General features: G+C 38.1%; 1 protein-coding gene across 1 annotated transcript in view; it reads right to left on the bottom strand.

The window, feature by feature from the left end:
• KCNH8 (potassium voltage-gated channel subfamily H member 8) overlaps positions 1–17437 on the bottom strand; it is a 285516-nt gene that overhangs the window by 10351 nt on the left and 257728 nt on the right. Inside the window, exons 12-15 of the mRNA XM_059662919.1 lie at positions 13780–13818; positions 9177–9532; positions 8394–8500; positions 5945–6021 (exon numbers count right to left, since the gene is read on the bottom strand). Of these exons, the coding sequence (XP_059518902.1) occupies positions 5945–6021; positions 8394–8500; positions 9177–9532; positions 13780–13818 (579 nt within the window). The remainder of the gene's footprint in view (positions 1–5944; positions 6022–8393; positions 8501–9176; positions 9533–13779; positions 13819–17437) is intronic.

The following is a 17437-nucleotide window of genomic DNA, read 5'->3' as shown; positions in this document are numbered from 1 at the left end:
TAAGCTGTTACTTATGCAGATTTCCTTTTGTGAATTGATAGAACCCTGGTATTTCATAGCTATTTAGAAAAGTAGTAAAGCAACTCTTAAAGAAAACCTGTTATTACTATTTAATTTCTTTGACGCAAGGCAGCTTCATTGATCTGATCTAGTGATACAAATATAAAACTTATTTACTACCTTCTTAAGTATAATCTTGACAACAGATTCTCACTCTCTGTTTTTGAGCAGAAGGCTTTTCATTATCTGTATCTGTTTGCTTGGATATTGTATGATACATTTAATTGGGGATATTTTGGCACACAACTTGAGCAAAATGAAAAGAGGAGACAGTTTCCCTGTTAATTTTTGAACGCTGCTGTATCTGTTACTAGTGTTTGCCAGTTTCCAGTTTTTCATTTCTTCTGAGGTCACAGAAGATTATACTTTCTTGACTCTTGAAATTAATTGTACCCATGAAATTAGTTCTGGTTATGTGCATATCTTTCGAGCCAAATGACTGCCTATGCTTCCCCTTTCAAATGGAACATAGCCAATCAGTAACATTTCGGGTGGTGGTGCCCCTTGTGCTGACCAGTGCTAGGCATTTTGCTTGAACAAGAAATAAATGCTAAACAATGAGATTCGGAGTTTGTTACGTCAGTATGATTTATCCTATGACAATGCCTATCTGAAAGGTGGGACTCTTTAATATTTCATAAACATTCACTAGAGTTTTTTGAGGAGGTTGACAATGAGGAAAGAAAAGTTAAAAGATGTCGATGGTACAAAACAAAATTTGAAATTTGGCTTGTAGTCTTAGTGACTATATAAAATGATCATTTAAAGCCTTAGAAAAAGATTGATGAGTGGCATAGCTATTTTTAAAGGGCATGATCAAATTATGAAGTGTAGTGCAAACACAGTCATCTCTGAAAAACAGATGCTTTTCTAATGGTCTCAATAACAACAAGAGTTTGGCCTCTAAAACACCAGAGGCCAAGTTGGTAAGAATAGATTTTTCATAACTCTTAAGTTAACAATGTGCTCATGTGTCCTATGAAACAAAGGACTTCAGATAACTTAATGAGACTTTCAGCAAAGTAATAGGGGTCAAAATAGAATAGGGCTCTTCCAAATTCTGGCTCTCATCACACAAACATATAACTTACAGTATACAGAGTTGTAAAGGGTAAGACTGAAATAACTTTCTGAATTCTGAAGTTTGAAAAAAATGTTTTATTTTGTCCCACAAAAAGTACCTCGCCATCCATAGAGGAATCTATTTTTTTAAAAAATTAAGTCAAATCTGGAAAGGATTATTTCTACCAAAGCAGTTTGAACATCATAACAGGCCAGTTAACTTGGAAAGAAAGCCACTGGACTAACAAACTGAAGGCATTTGATGGATGCGATGGTTAATTGTATTTGCCAGTTTGTCAACCTGACTGGGTCATGGGGTGACTGGACCTTATTCTGGGTGTGCTGGTGAGGCTGTTTCTGGGTGAGGTTAACATTTGTATCAGTACACTGAATAATGCAGTTCCCTCTGTAGTGTGGGCGGGCCCATCCAATCAATGGAAGGCCTGAATAGAACGAAAAGGCTGACGGAATTCATCCTGCCTGGTTGTTAAGCTGGGACATGGTCTCCTGCTTTCTAATTCAGACTGAAGCACCAGCTTTTCTTTGGTTTGGAGCCTACTGACTTTTGGACTGGAATTCTACTCCTGGCTTTCCTGGTTCTCAGACTTTTGGATTTGAACTGGAACTATACCACTGTCTCTCCCTAGTCTCCAGCTTGCCAAATGCAGATCTTGCAACTCCTCAGCCTCCATTATTATTTGAGCCAATTCCTACTTTAAGCAGTTGTAAAAGCAAAAATCAAGAATTTTGTGAGAATATTAAGAAGGAACCTGAATAAATTCCTGATATATAAACTGGGGAAAAACCAAGGAGTGATTCAGAGTGGCATACACCAAAAAAGGAAGATAAGGATTTAGATAATATCTGAAAGGTGCCCAGTCCTTCCCATGTTGTTCCATACTATGCTAATGGTAAACAGAATGTTAATAGCTGTTTTGTCATTAAAGTGATCCATAAGAAAATGCATTTAGCTTGGGCCAGTGTGGCTCAGCAATTGAATGTCGAACTATGAATCAGGAAGCCACGGTTCAATTCCCAGTCAGGGCACATTCCCCCATTGCAAGCTCAGTCCCCCATAGGGGGCATGCAGGAGGCAGCCGATCAACGATTCTCTCTCATCATTGATGTTTCTCTCTGTCTCTCTCCCTTCCCTTCCTCTCTGAAATCAATAAAAACATAAAAAAAAGAAAGAAAAGAAAATGCATGTAGTCAATGCAGGCTAAAAATAAGTTAACTTACAATATATGGAGTTATAAAGGGTAAGACTGAAATAACTTTCTGAATTTGGAATTAAGTTCCCATAACAATCCTCCATTACAGATTTTATTATTATCATTTCATAGAGGAGGAATCTTGGGAAAGGTGAACACTTTGCTGAAGTCACAGGGACCTAAGTATCTGTCTGTCCCCAAAGCTTACTCTCTTCCGCAACTGGTGTGTTTTATGCCTTGTGCCTGCAGTGGCTGAGCATGCAGGTTCCCTTGGCAGGCTTTGCCACAGTGTCTTTCTGGACCAGCCAGGTTTCAGAAGTGAGAAAGCACTCTAATCCTTCCTTACAAACCCTTTCGGAAATGGAGCATTTGACCTACACAGCCCGTGGCCCCTACAGTGATGTTTTGTTGTTATTCTTAAACAATTCTCTAAGAATTGCACTATTTTTTTTTTCTCTGCTGTAAAATAATGGTAATGTTTTCAAAAGTGTTCTAATATTAGCAGCTACCCTACATCTTTTAAACTGTCTGAACTGTTCTGGGAAAGTAGGTTACTACCAATAGTATTCCTTTTCTGATTTTTGTTCAATGTTTAACCAGCCGATTTTGAAATCTACATGTCAGTAGAACAATTGTGTTACATCTTAGCTCTTTAGTAAATGTCAAAGTGGGGTTTCTGCAATGCTCTCAGCTGTACACAATGCTCAGCATGCCGCACGGATGTTGGGGATTGACCTTTTGGTTGCGGTTATTGTCATGCAGTACATCCCGCATTTATTATCATTTCTTCTCCTGCTTACTCCTAAAAGAATAAAGAACAGAGCAACTAAATGATCACACCTGTGTGTAGTAGACAATAGGTGAAATGGAAAAATTAGGCTTGGACTTTTTTGCCATGTAAACATTACTTTGTAAGAGATAGGAAGAAAAAACAAGTAGGAAGGTTTAATAAGGAGAATAATTTTACAAAGAGAAGGCAATTTGTATTTTCATTCTGCCTGTCTTAGTGGGTTTTAATGCACTATCCAAAGGGTCAAGACTGTGTATAAATTAAATTATGTGTAAAGGATTAGATTTTTTTTTAACTTAAGTTTCAGCCATGATGAAATCAGATATTTTCCTATAAAGAAAAACTAATCCTCTAGGGAAGGAAAATTAGATCATTGGTATTTTATCTTGCTCTTTTTATTTCAATATATGACAAGTTAAAAAGATTTATTCCATCTCATTGGAAAAGCAATCATGAATACAGAATCACATTGGGGAAATATTTTGTTTTTCAAGTAGTTTTCTGTTTTAACACACGTACCACTGGCTCACATTATCAAAGGAAAATCATGTAGCATTAGATTTACAGCTGTAATTGGGAAAATTACCTACATTCCAACAAGTGAAGATATAAACACCCCATCCTTCCCCTCCAGAATAATCACTAAGTCCAATACTTGAGCTAAGATTTTGGTCAGTCAGTTCTTAAAACCATCAAATGATCTTCTCAAATGTGAGGGCAAAGAATTCAAAGGTATTAATGGGTGGTTTTAGTCAAGAACAATATCTGAAAAGAAATTGTTGAATAGAAGGTTAATGACCAGTTTCTCCAGCAGGGTGTTCAGTTAGTTTAGTTTTGGGTTCTTTGGGGGGTGCATTTTTAGCCAGAGGTTATTTGGGTGATTCAGTGTTTGGCCAAGCCGTTGTGATTGAAGAACTTTCATCCTAGTTAGTTTTTCTGTGCCTGTTTTGTTAATCTGCCCTGAGGCCATCTAACTTCTTACAGAGAATAAAGGTTCAGAAGGGGAGATGGCAGTAAAACATAAACTTTTACTAAGCTGAAGAAATAGAGATTTAAGAAAAACCTTTGAACTTTATGACAAGCTACTCAGTCTCCACTATTACAGATGATTGGAAAATGATAATAATAATGTGAATTTAATTTCTCTCAAATCTCATCAATATCATAAATTGGTTACATTTTCTGCTAAAATTTCATCAGATAATAAAAAACTTTAGTCCTTGAAAGGGATACTGTTATACTCTCTGTGCCTGCCCTGAGGGTCACCATATATTCCTGTCCGAGGAGTCTTTCCAGTGTTCTCTGCTGTTAGGCCTGGAGAGATAATCCTCCAGGAACCACCCTCAACTCCACTTTTCCTTGCCTCATAGAGCTACACTTTTGAGTTGTGCTATAATCTTTCAGTGGTTCTCAGTAGGATTGAGCCCCAGTTGCCCACAGAGTTAATTATCTCATAACACACCCTTATATTTTTGCTTTCATTTCTTTTTAGCCTTGCTTCTCTACTCCTTCATCTTGCTTCCTGAATTACGTCCCAAATAAACTATTTGCATCCAAATCATTATCTCAAAATCTGTTTTTTTCCCCCTCTCAAATTTTTATTATATTGGGGAATGGGTGGCATAAATTAAGACAGTAATTCAGAAATTACCTTTTCTATTTATACAGACAGTCCAGAAAGTAGACAAATGGTTTTCTAGAGCTGGATGTAGGAACAGGATTAATTATAAATGAGTATGAGAGATTTTGTTGAGGAGGTAAAAATATTCTAAAACTAATTTATGGTGTAGGTGGAACCACTCAATAAAGATACTAAAAATTATTGAATTGAATTGTACACTTGAAATGGGCAAATTTTATGTTATGTCAAATATACCTCAATAGGGTTGTTTAAAAAAGTTACCTTATTTTACATGGATAGATGATAAGATTTACAGAGGTAAATTGTTCAGAGTTGCACAGCAAATATGTGTCAGAGAAAGGAGCAGAGTTTCAGGACATTTGATTGCTCTGACTCATTACTTCTGATTCATCTGGGGACTAATGATCTTGCTTTAACCCATTAAAAATCTAAGTACATGAAAAAAGTGAAAAAGCACCAATTAAACCAAATGTCAATATATTTAATATGCTAATTATAATAATTATTACTTATTGTGTGCTTGCTTCATGCTAAACTAGAGGCCCAGTGCATGCAAATCGTGCATGGGTAGGATCCCTAGGCCTGGCCAGCGATCAGAGCTGATTTGTGGGGCTACTGGTGGGGCGATTGGGGGCCCCCCACTGGCACCCACTTTGGTGGGCCTGGCGCTGCCTGCTCGCCGGCCCCGCCCCCCGCCACTGCTGGTTGTCTCCCTCTGCGGGTGACTGGCGGGGTGATTGTGGGGGGGGGGGGACCTGCTGGCACCCACCTTGGCTGGCCTGGGACCTGTGGGCTGGGGGCAGCTCCTACATTGAGTGTTTGCCTCTTGGTGGTCAGTGCGTATCATAGAGACCAGTAGTTCCGCCATTCGGTCCATTTGCATATTAGGCTTTTATTATATAGGATGATTTACCTAGATCATCTGCATTTCACAGTGCACTACAAGGTAAGCATAATTACTCTCCCCTTCTACTCATGGGGAATCAGAGCTTGAGAGTGGGTAAGTGATTTATCAAAGGTCACGTAACTCATATGAGCCTTAGTGGGAGTTCATCCATGGTGGTCTGACAGCAGAACCCATACTTGTAATGACAATATTATAAGGTTTCTGTTGGTAACCAGGATTTTTTTCTCCTCTTAACCACTCCAGCATGACTAAAGGAAGAGAAAGCTCCATACCTCACTGTTGAGTTTCTTTATCTGCTGCTTGGTCTCCTCTGCCTTGATGAAGAGAACAGCAGCTCCAATCTCTGGGTCTGAAAAGTGACACACATACACACACACAGAATGAGTCCTTTAGGAATAAATATCATATTTGAGAATTGGGTCAATAGTATCAGGGAAGGAAGCCTGAGCTACTGCCTTTAGAGATTGCTGATGTAGTTTCTGTCTCCCTGGAATTGATACGCTCTTTGGAACCAGGCACATATCAGGGTGGTGACTGTGACTATAGTGACTAAAGGTGAACATGGCAGTCCTCTCCTTTGTCTGAACATAAACACCACTGTGTTGCGAGAGGTCACATTTTCTCTTCTTTGACAGTTCTCTAAATATATATTATAACCAGTGCCCAAACCATAGAAAAGGGATGTTCTGTTCTTTCTCTCTATTTCCCCCCCCTAAATATTGATTTCTGTGCCCATGTGAGTATTTTCCTCCCACCTCTATTTCAGGTGCTAATCTCCACTGCAGGTTTTCCGTCTCCTCCTGTGTCGCTCTAAAAGATAATTTCTCCAGTTTCCTGGTTCTCTCATCTCTACTTTCTCTACCTTAATCTTCCAAATGCATTTATTTCTGTCAGGGACAAAAGTACAGATGAATCATTGCTGGCTGCAGTAGAAAGGATATATGTATAGTATGATATGATCATTCTAATACTCTAATTCTGGTCAATTATGGGTAGAAAACTTGTTAGTGGGAGAAAATTTCATTCAAAACAATCAGAAGTGGCAGAGTAGTAAGAACTCATTTTGCAGAGATATTTTGCAAAGCTAACCCATTCACAAGGAATGAATGATGAGAGATCATATACCACAGGCTAGGCCTCCTTTAGAGGCGATAGCAATGAATAAATAAAATGTAATTGACCTTCATGAAGCTTAGTGTCTAGCAGGGAAAAGAGATATTTGAAAAGTAATTATGCAATAGGTTTGAATTTCATACTAAGGGGGCGGGAAATAGGGAGTAATAGGAATCAATTTATATATTTTTAAATGTTTACTCTATATGGAGAAAAATGTGAGATCAGAGAAGAGACTTTGGTAGGAATGCAGGCAAGAGATGAATGTGGCGAGGAAAAGGGTGGAGGCAGTAAGGATAGAAAGTCCTACAACCGAGAGATACACAGGAGATAGAATCAAGAAAATGTGTTGCTTGAATGAATGAGTGAAGGGATAGATGTTGGGAAAGGGAGAAGAGGAAGCTAAGAGGGCAGTGGGACCAGAAATAGGTGGATGGACATGGTAAGGTTCGGCGCATCATCTCCAGGCCCAGGTGAGCCAACAAAGAAAACTTCCAAATGGGCCCCACAACCATCTTTCATGGCAAGCCCACCAATTTGACTATAACTATGATTTCTGTGCCCCTTGCCTTAAGCAGAGTAATATCAGCACATGTAAGTCAAAAAAATACATTAATCAGGATTGTTGACTGACATCTGCACTCCTCTCCCTCCCCCATTCCCTCCATCAGTGAATCTTACAAGGACCCTCCCATTTCCCCAGAAGATGATGAATGTTGGGAAAAAGAACTGCTAATTGAGACGGAATACTGGCATTCTATCAATGAAGACACACTTTCAGAACTGTACCTTCAAAAGTCCTTCTTAGGCTTGGCTTTGTCCATGGAGGGATTTACTAATTAGCAGGAAGGGATCTCGGAGCTGGGCATGAAGGAGAGGAGAGGGCTGGCAGGGGATTGCTGGCCTTGCATCTGGTAGTTTGCTGGTAATTGTAGATAGTTTATGCCTATTTAATACTTCTTCATTCTTCTCTCTTATTAACTATAGGGGTGTCTTCTTTATAATTTATTTGTCAGTTCTGGCCTCTTTCATGTTGTTAGATTCATTTTTATGGCCAACGAACTCAAGTATGAAAGGGAGAGAGAGGAGCCTGAGCTAGGTTTGGGGCTACCCCTTACATTAATTCACCATCACTAGAGGGTAATACTTCATATAGTTTTCCATCATTTCCAACATTTTTACATACTTCTGAAGTTGTTTATCCTCTGACAAAATGCAAGTACGGAAACTCTCACCAAATAAATTGGTTAAATATAACCAATGTTCCTACAGTGCACAACTAATGCAGCATTTCCTCTGGGTAGTGTTTTTGTGGATTAGTGTACATTTATAAATGGAAAACATGGGCACCCTCTGATGAACAGCAGAAATTTGAATCTCCTAACACACCAGTTACCTTGGCTGGTAAATGGCAGGACATCTAGCCTGGACAGAGGAGCAATTACAAGTGATATATTGATAACTTATAGATAACACAGACTAAAGTCAAATTATTCCATGGCATTGGTCAGTCCTATCACATGGAAAATATTGTGTTTAACTTCTAATGCCAAACATTAGAAATTAAAAAGAAATATTTCCTCTTGAGAGAAGGCTAAATATCTTTACCTCCAAGAGGAGGAGAAATTCTGGGTTCTGGCCTGATTCGTTCAGAGCCAAAGTCAAAAGTCTGGCTTTCTTCACTGCTGTTTCCATCTTCAATTCCATCAACAATCCTGTTTAAAATAAAGGAAATTGATTAATTGTGAATTTATCTTCATGGATTCCAGAGTTTCTAAAAGTCTTAAAAATATTGTGTTAAATTTCTAAATTCTAGATATTCTAGAGCTATGCTATTCAACATGGTAGCCATTAGCCTTATAAGAGTATTGAACACCTGAAATGTGGATAGTGCAAGATGAGATATGCTATATGTATAGAACACACAAGGGATTTTGAAGATTTTAGTAAAAAAAGTAAATTATTTCATTAGTAATTTTTATATTGTTTACATTTGAAATGCTCATATATTTGGGGCATATTGATTTAAATAAAATATATCATTAAAATTAATTTCACTTTTTTTAACTTAAAAATATGGCTACTAGAAAATTTAAAATTATTTGGTTCACACTTTTAGTTCAGATTGTATTGTATTGAATCCTTTTGAGAATATGATTAAAACTATTTAAAAAAAAAACCCTACCAAAATTCTTATTTATTCTCATATCTGCACATACCTCCACACAGAGGCAAAAATTACCCAAAAAAATCAGGAAAGCTGAAGCATCCAGGCTAGGGTCTTGTGCACTAGAAAGACTCAGAGGCTGAATAATTTACTAGCCAGGTTCTGGTCTGAATAAAAGGCAGCCATTTTCACCTGGGAAAGAATTAGAGGATGTGAATTCTTACCTTGGACTGAGGTCTGGGGGTGCAGCACTATTCAAAGTTGAAAGCTGCAATTTCAAGTTCTTCTCTTTCCTTTTGCTGTGATTAGGTGGGTCAGATTCCTGTTTGGTTTTGGGGGAATTTGAACTGGAGACTCTGATAGGTGAGTGAAATGGCACTGTTCCCGAGGCCAGCTGCTTCAGGCTTAAACCTAGATAGCTTTTATTGCTTCCAACCTTCTTGTTCCGAGTTGAGGAGGATCCCCTCGTGTAGATGGGAGAGAGGGAGGCTGTCTCCTCTTCTTCCTCCTCATCCTCTTCCTCATCTTCCACAATGGATGGGAGTCTCCTGTTGATGCTGCCATTTCCCTTGGGCTCTGACTAAATCAGTGGATAATATAGATTAGTATGAATTGCAAAGACCTTTTGAGAGGTATGTCATTCATATTGGAGGTTCTGTCAGAACAGAATCCAATCTCTTAGAGACTTACTTCTCGTCAAAACTAAAGACTTACAAGATTTTTCTATAAGTTATTCAGGTGTTAAAAGTTCCCCCATTGATAAATGGTTCTAGGAAAAAAAAAGTCTCTCCATTTATGACCTTTCCCAGCCTGCCCTCTCTGCTTTCCTGGTGTTAGCCCACCAACCCTTCTGTTGGTCTTTTAAATTCTTTTACTGGAGAGCTGGGTGAAAGGTGTATTTTCCCAAAGTTTGCATCTAGGTTTTAATCAACCTGCCACTTGTAATAGTATATAATGGCATGCTCTTAAGAATAAAGACGTTTTTATTAATTTTTTTAAATATGTTTTATTGATTTTCTACAGAGAGGAAGGAAGAGGGATAGAAAGTTAGAAACATCGATGAGAGAGAAACACCGATCAGCCGCCTCCTGCATGCCCCCGACTGGGGATGTGCCTTCAACCAAGGTACATGCCCTTGACCGGAATCGAACCCGGGACCCTTGAGTCCGCAGGCCGACGCTCTATTCACTGAGCCAAACTGGTTCTGGCATAAAGACGTTTTTAATTTTACTGGAAGTTCTTGGGCTTTGTTATTTTAAATTTACAAGGTCTTCAGGAGAACTTGGTGTGGAGATCAACTAGCAAAATGAAAATATCCTTGAGAATACAAGTATTTCCTATTTGGATCACATAGATGAAAAGATCAGCAGTGTCCTCAGCTACTGTTTCCTGCTTTCCTTTTGTTCATGAATCTGTTGGTAGGAAATGGAGAAAACCATTCTATCCACTTTCTTGAGCCTTGGGAAAGGAAGGAGAAAGTCTTGCCAAGCCTCATCCTAGGACCACTGGGCTCTTGACTGGGGTCATTAAACCTTATAGGCTAAGAAGAAGTAAGGGAGAGAATGGGAAAGGACAATTGAGGTGATGGTGGAGGGTCAGGGTAGAGAGGGCAGCAAAGGCTAAACGAGTGGTCCTGGGCAGAGTCAACTGTAAATGTTTCTTGCTCTGCCCCAGACACGGCTTCCTTCCTCCAGAAGCTCAATTCATTTTTCTGTGCCTCAGTTTCTTTTGAAGATACAATCACTTATACCTGCCCATCAATAATTTTTAATAAAAATGAGACAAACTGAAAAGACCTACTAGTACTATTTAAATCTCATGAGTTCTCATTGTTATTACTTCATTTTAATAAATAATTGGTTTATTGATGTATATAGATTTACCATCTTATAACGATAGATATAATAAAAGAATGCATTGGAACCTTAAAGGTAATAGCCCATCCAGTTTAAGTGCTAAGTGAAATAAATGGTTAGTTTACTCATATATATATTTTTGGTATTTTATTCTTTTTTAAAAAAAATATATTTTATTGATTTTTTTACAGAGAGGAAGGGAGAGAGACAGAGAGTTAGAAACATCGATGAGAGAGAAACATCGATCAGCCGCCTCCTGCACATCTCCTACTGGGGATGCGCCCGCAACCCAGGCACATGCCCTTGACCAGAATCGAACCTGGGACCCTTCAGTCCGCAGGCCGACGCTCTATCCACTGGGCCAAACCGGTTTCAGCGTATTTTATTCTTAATGGCTCAAAATTTCTTGAAGATATGGTATTAGACCAGGGGTGGGCAAACTTTTTGACTGGAGGGCCACAATGGGTTCTTAAACTGGACCGGAGGGCCGGAACAAAAGCATGGATGGAGTGTTTGTGTGAACTAATATAAATTCAAAGTAAACATCATTACAAAAAAGGGTATGGTCTTTTTTTTTTTTTTTTTTTTTTTAGTTTTATTCATTTCAAACGGGCCGGATCCGGCCTGCGGGCCGTAGTTTGCCCACGGCTGTATTAGACTCATCTTTCCAACTACATATGGTTATTTTAATTAGATGGTGAAGCCATAAGTTATTTATTGGAATAGTCATGGTATTGCTTTTATTTGTTTGGTTTTTGTTTTTCACAGCATTAAAAAATGCTGTGCTTTTTAACAAAAGCTCCACATGAATTGCAGGTGAACATTTGTATACTAGTATTGTAGACTAGAAAAACTAGCTCACCCAGCTAAAGACACAACAGGGCAAACTTATCAAAGAGATGAAAAACAATGAGTGCATTCTCTAATTGGACTTCTGTTTACATCTGCACTGGCAATTTAATTATTCCTTTGTTTCAAGGAGGCTCTAGTGGCTATACTAGAATTGTCTAACTAATAACCTATAGTGCTTGTTCTTCTACAAGTTTGTTTACATTTCATTCTTCCATTTTGTCACAGAGGCTTGATGCCCTGAAAAAGTTACTTAGCTACTGACTCTTGTGAACAAGACATCTGACATTACTTATATCAAGAGTTAATTCTCCCAACTACCATCCTTGCAGACAGGACCCACATTTATTCGATTTTTAAATACCCAGAGTCACATGCAGTCTCTCTGCAGGAATACCAGTTACTTTCTTCAGAATCTATCTAGCAACTCCCACTTTCCTTGTGTAGCTGGATTCACTTGTGCATACACTGCCATAAAATTCAACCATAGAACCCTGGCTGGTGTGGCTTAGTTGGTTGGAGCATTGTCCTATACAACGAAAGTTGTAGGCTCAATTCCTGGTCAGGGTAGATCTCTTCCTTCTCTTCTGACCCTCCCCTTCATCTTTCTCTGACAAATGCTTTTATAAGGTTTTTATCTCCCTCGTGAAAGAAATCTCTAAATTAGCTTATGACATTTTGCTTGGATAGTCATTTCAGACTCAAAAATGACTAGATTTCATTGAACCTATCTTGACTAAAAGGAAAGCAGAATAAAGTCCAGTGGTTGAATGCCAACCCTAGAAGTCCTGTGACTCATTATCGATACCCTTGGTCAAGTAATAGAATTGTTTAAAGCTTGTGAATTGGGAATGGTGTGAGAGAAAAATTAGATATTGGGTAATGAAAGTTAAACACTTAGCAATATGCATTACAGGTGCTTAATAAATGCTTGCCCTTGTGATGATGATAATCATGAAGAAAATAGAAACAATATTACATCAGGACAGGTGCTACAGAGAGTACTGGTTCCCCCTTTTTTACATAATTTTCCCTTTGCTCTTAGTTAACAGAACTCTTAGCAATGCACCTTGACCAGAGATCACCTTTTCCAGTTGCCCTCGCCACGTAATGAGGCTAAGTTCTGGGATGATAGCATGTAAATGAACAGATTATAAAGAAACTTTTAGGAAAGCGTCTAGAAAGAGGGGAGCTTCTATCCTGCTCTTTCACATTTCTTTAGTTTCTAGACTGAAAAATATTGATGAAATGAATGGCTCACCAGTGGTCATTTTAGAAAATGAGGACATCTTAAAGAATGAAGCCATACATTGAGGATGATGAAACAGAAAGAAAAAATGTGATGTATTCTGTGATTGGATGTATTTGTGTGCCTCTGTGTGTATATGTGTGTGTCTATGATTTTGTATTAGTTTCAGGTGTACAGCATAGAGCTAGACAATCATATACTCGTATGAAGCAATCCCCCTGATATTTCCAATACCCACCTGGCACCATGCATAGTTATTACAGTATTATTGACTATATTCCCTGTGCTGTACTTCACATCCCCATGACTGTTTTGTAACTGCCAATGTGTACTTCTCAACCTCTACCTTTTTCACTCAGTCCTACCACCCTCTCCCCTTGGCTAACCATCATCAGTTTGTTCTTTGTATCTATGAGTCTATTTCTGTTAGATAATAGATCTGGCAAATCACTATTTCTTGGGAAAGTTTACTTTGAAATTAGAGGAATCTTAAAAGTTAGGAATGTCTTGAGACCAAATGAAACTACTTCCAAAATATCTCTGAACCATATTTTTTACATTTTGGGTAATCACATTGTGCCCTCAATTAGATGTTTACAAGAAAACATTTGGCTACTAATTTTAAACACAATGAAAGTATCTCTAAGATCACTACCTCAGGACTTTGCTACTTTTGTCAGGTTTTGGTGACAATCTACTTTTCAACAATAGCAATTAAAGTCTTAAGTAGAGATAAGCGTTTTAGTGCTTCTCTATTTGCAAACTGAAGAAAGTCAGTCACCACATCTCACGTTGAGAAGTGTATTAGGGAACAGATTTATTGGAAGTCTACAGATCTTATATACATATTTTTCTCTGTGGCAAAAGCCATACCTGTGAGACTGTAGATTTGTTTGATAATCTTGATATCACCTGAAACAACAAACAAAATAAAAGTTGTAACAATCATTTAAACCAATGACTTTCAACATTTTTCATCTCATGGCACAAACTACTAAAATTCTTCAGCACACCAAGAAATATATATATATATTTTTTGCTGATCTGACCAAAAATATAGGTATAATTTTTATTCGTTCACATCATTGGCTATCATTGTGTTGGCTGTTGTCATTTTTTTTTTTTAATTTGACAATCTAAGAGAAAAGAGGTCAGTGCTGCTGACTAAATAGTCAGCTCTTGCATGTTTTAAAAATTATTGTGGCACATTGGTTGAAAATTGCTGATTTAAACCTGAGCAGGTGGTTGGGGACTGGGTGAAATGTAGGAGGCAGGAGAAAGAGACGGGGGTTCAGAGAGTGGTGGGGGTGATTGATCCACCTGTGTAGGCCAGAGAACAGAAAATACATCTTGGAAGATGCTGAAAACACCTCCTACAACCCACACTCGAGGAGCTCTATTGACCAGTGTATGTTATTTAAAAAAAAAAAAAAGGAGATGGGGAGCAGAAAACGGAATGTCTGATATAGGACACCACACCTCGGGAATAATGAGAAAAATAGTGGGCTTATTGCCTACGTATCCCATCTTGATACTTCATTCACTCTCCTTTGTTTTCCATCTCTCTTATGCCACTTTGCTACCCTTTTGCTAAATTCTTTCATCTTCCGAGATTTTTTTCCTCTGGCTCTGTGAAAACAGAAACCCATGGGAACTTTTCTTATTTCATCTCATTTCTTTTTGTTTAACCATCTCTCCTTCTTACTTGAATGCAGGTGGGAGTCATGTCTTCTTTCTGTCCCACTTGTTTTACTCATTATGATGTTCCTTGTAAACTAGGATTAGGTTTACTGGGAATCCAAATCCCCTTTTTAATTGAATTTAAGATCCCATTGAATCCACTGCATTCCTATATACTAACAATGAGATTTCAGAAAAAGAAATGAAAGAAAAAAATTTCTTTTGCAATTGTAACAAGAAGTATAAAATACATAGGAATAAACTTAAAAAGGATGTGAAACACCTCTATACTGGAAACTGCAAAGGATTATTAAAAGAGATTGAAACAGACACAATGAAATGGAAGATCATGGAGCATGGAAATGTACACTTGAAAGCTGTATAATCTTATTAACCAATGTCACCCCAATTAATTTAATAAAAAGAAAGAAAAGATCACATTGATTGTAAAAGGAAAAAAAAATGCTGCCAATCACAGTGACATGCCATCAATTGTAAGACAGATCTTGATTTCAAAGATATAAAATGTGAAAACAAATGTGTAATGTAGAATCACTTAAGCTTGGATCTCAGGACTCATAAAATCAAGCTATGTGATACAGTCTGTGGAGGAGCACATTAAAAAACACGCACCATCCATGATGTATAAAAAAGCTCTGGAAATTATGACAATCTGAAAACCGGCTTCAGGTCTCATCCACATTGTTTCGTGCTCAAATAGACCTTTTCATTTTAAAGTCGTATTAGATACTATAAATTAACATAATTTTATTCACATGAAAAAACAAAAACAAAAATCCTTGCACTCGAAAATGATCCACCTAGTAAGTGAGACTTATTTGGTGTTGCTGTCACCCTCTCACTGTTGCTTTTATTTCCCTAGATGATTAGGGAAATAGATCTGTTGTTATTTATACAAATGTTGGAACCATTATTGTTGTGAAAATACATGTTTCATCAATGTTGAATGTTATCAAAACAGTCAACCCATTCTATATCCGCTTAGATGCCTAAATAGTCATTGATCAGAAGTATTATAGACATAAGGTTTTAATAATGCACCAAATGGTGACATTTACAACAGCTGAATAATTAAAGAAGTGAAAATAAAACGAAGTTATGGTGCCGTTGCTACTGTGGTAGACACAAAACGTGTTTTAAAAAGGCTTTGGGTTGCAGCTTAGATGAGAAAAAGAGCATCCCAGTGGATTCAGGAGCCTGAACAGCCGCAGGTCACAGATGCCCCCTGAGGTGTAAGGCACTGGCCTTAGCATCCTCTGATTTGGTGTGACTCCCAGCTCCTTGGTTTGAGTTCAGTTTGGTATGAGTTGTCACGTTGTAGAATCCCAAGGTTTTCATTTTATTTTTTTCTGTATCAGTGCTTCTTGAACTTATATGTGTAATACACATCACATGGGCTGTCATTAAAGGGCAGGTTCTGATTGGGGAGGTCTAGGGTGGGGCCCGAGACTCTGCATTTCTAATGAACTCCCAGGTAAGACTGATGCTGCTGGCCCATGGGGCACAATTTGAGTAACAAGTTCTCATAATCAATGTCACTGTCATCATCCTCCTAAAACCTATCAATTCATTAAGTTTTCTTAGTTTTTTCACCTTAAATACATAATTTATTAACAAACCTTTGTAAATTGTGAAGTTAGATATGAGTGGGAATCATGATTGTTGCTACAATTATTATGTGCATATGATACATAAAGTTTTCATTATAGGATAAGCATCTTGACAAATGCTTCCCGGCCATTATGTCCATTAATTTTCATTGCAATTCTATGAGGTAAGTATGCATTGTTAGTGAGCACTATTGTGATAGGTTCTCTAAATACATTATTTCATTTACATATAGTATTAACCATTTGCATTTAGGAAGAATACTGTAATATATTCACTTTGTTGACTAATAATACTTCATGCTGATCCAGAGTCTGCCAAGTGCAGAGACTATGAATTTAATGGAAAAGCAGACTTTTAAAGCTAGAAGTGACTGTAAGGAAAGTCTGCTACAATGCTTTGCACACCTGGCAGTTAACAGAATGTTTTGAGATGCGTTCCTAAAAAAATCAGATTCCAGAGCACCAACTCCAGCAAGTCTCTTTCAGTTGGCGGTGGGTGGGGTCCAGGTCTCCAGGTCAGATTTATAATCACTGAGTTAGTCTAACTCCCTAATTAGAGATGTGGAACTGCAGCCCAGGAAGATGAGATAATTTGCCTAATTCATGCATCATGTTAGTGGCAGAACCTGTACCAGAAGCCATGTATCCTCACTTTCAGTGAATCTTAGAATCATGTTTTCTCAGGTACCTTTTCCAGCAGTTAATGCTGTTACTTGGGCTGAAAGATTAAATGCTTGATATGCTGTGGATTTTACTCTGGCACAGGGTTTGATGGTTGCTACAAAGCAGACCCAACCACCTCTCTAACCTTCTCTGAGTCCCAGATCTTTCAGGAAATCTGATGAATTCTAGGCATTCTTTCCCCAGGCAGGGGGTTAGTGGGGAGTTCTGGATATAATCTTTGGATGGAATATGCTTATCAATTGTATTTTCTTATTCCAGCAACTAGAATAAAACTCAAAGTTTTTGAAAGTTTTGAGGAAGGCAGTCTTATCCAATTTTGAGTCCCACCCACATGAAGGGAGGAAGTCTATTTCCATTGCTTGCTTGCCCCACAGGTCAGAATTATGAGTCCCTGTGTGAGTCTGCAAATGTCCTCTCAACTGTGGAATCTCATAAGACACTAAAAGGCTCTAGTAGGCATGTTATCTATTGCTGATTGCTCAGTTGGGAAATGAGATGGGAATTGCAAGGCTCTTCTTTCTGGCTGATTCATGGTA

The sequence above is a fragment of the Myotis daubentonii genome, chromosome 14, assembly GCF_963259705.1.
Source record: "Myotis daubentonii chromosome 14, mMyoDau2.1, whole genome shotgun sequence".
Taxonomy (NCBI): Eukaryota; Metazoa; Chordata; class Mammalia; order Chiroptera; family Vespertilionidae; genus Myotis; species Myotis daubentonii.
The sequence above is the reverse complement of the archived record's forward strand: the minus strand, read 5'-3'. Positions and strand labels throughout refer to the sequence as shown.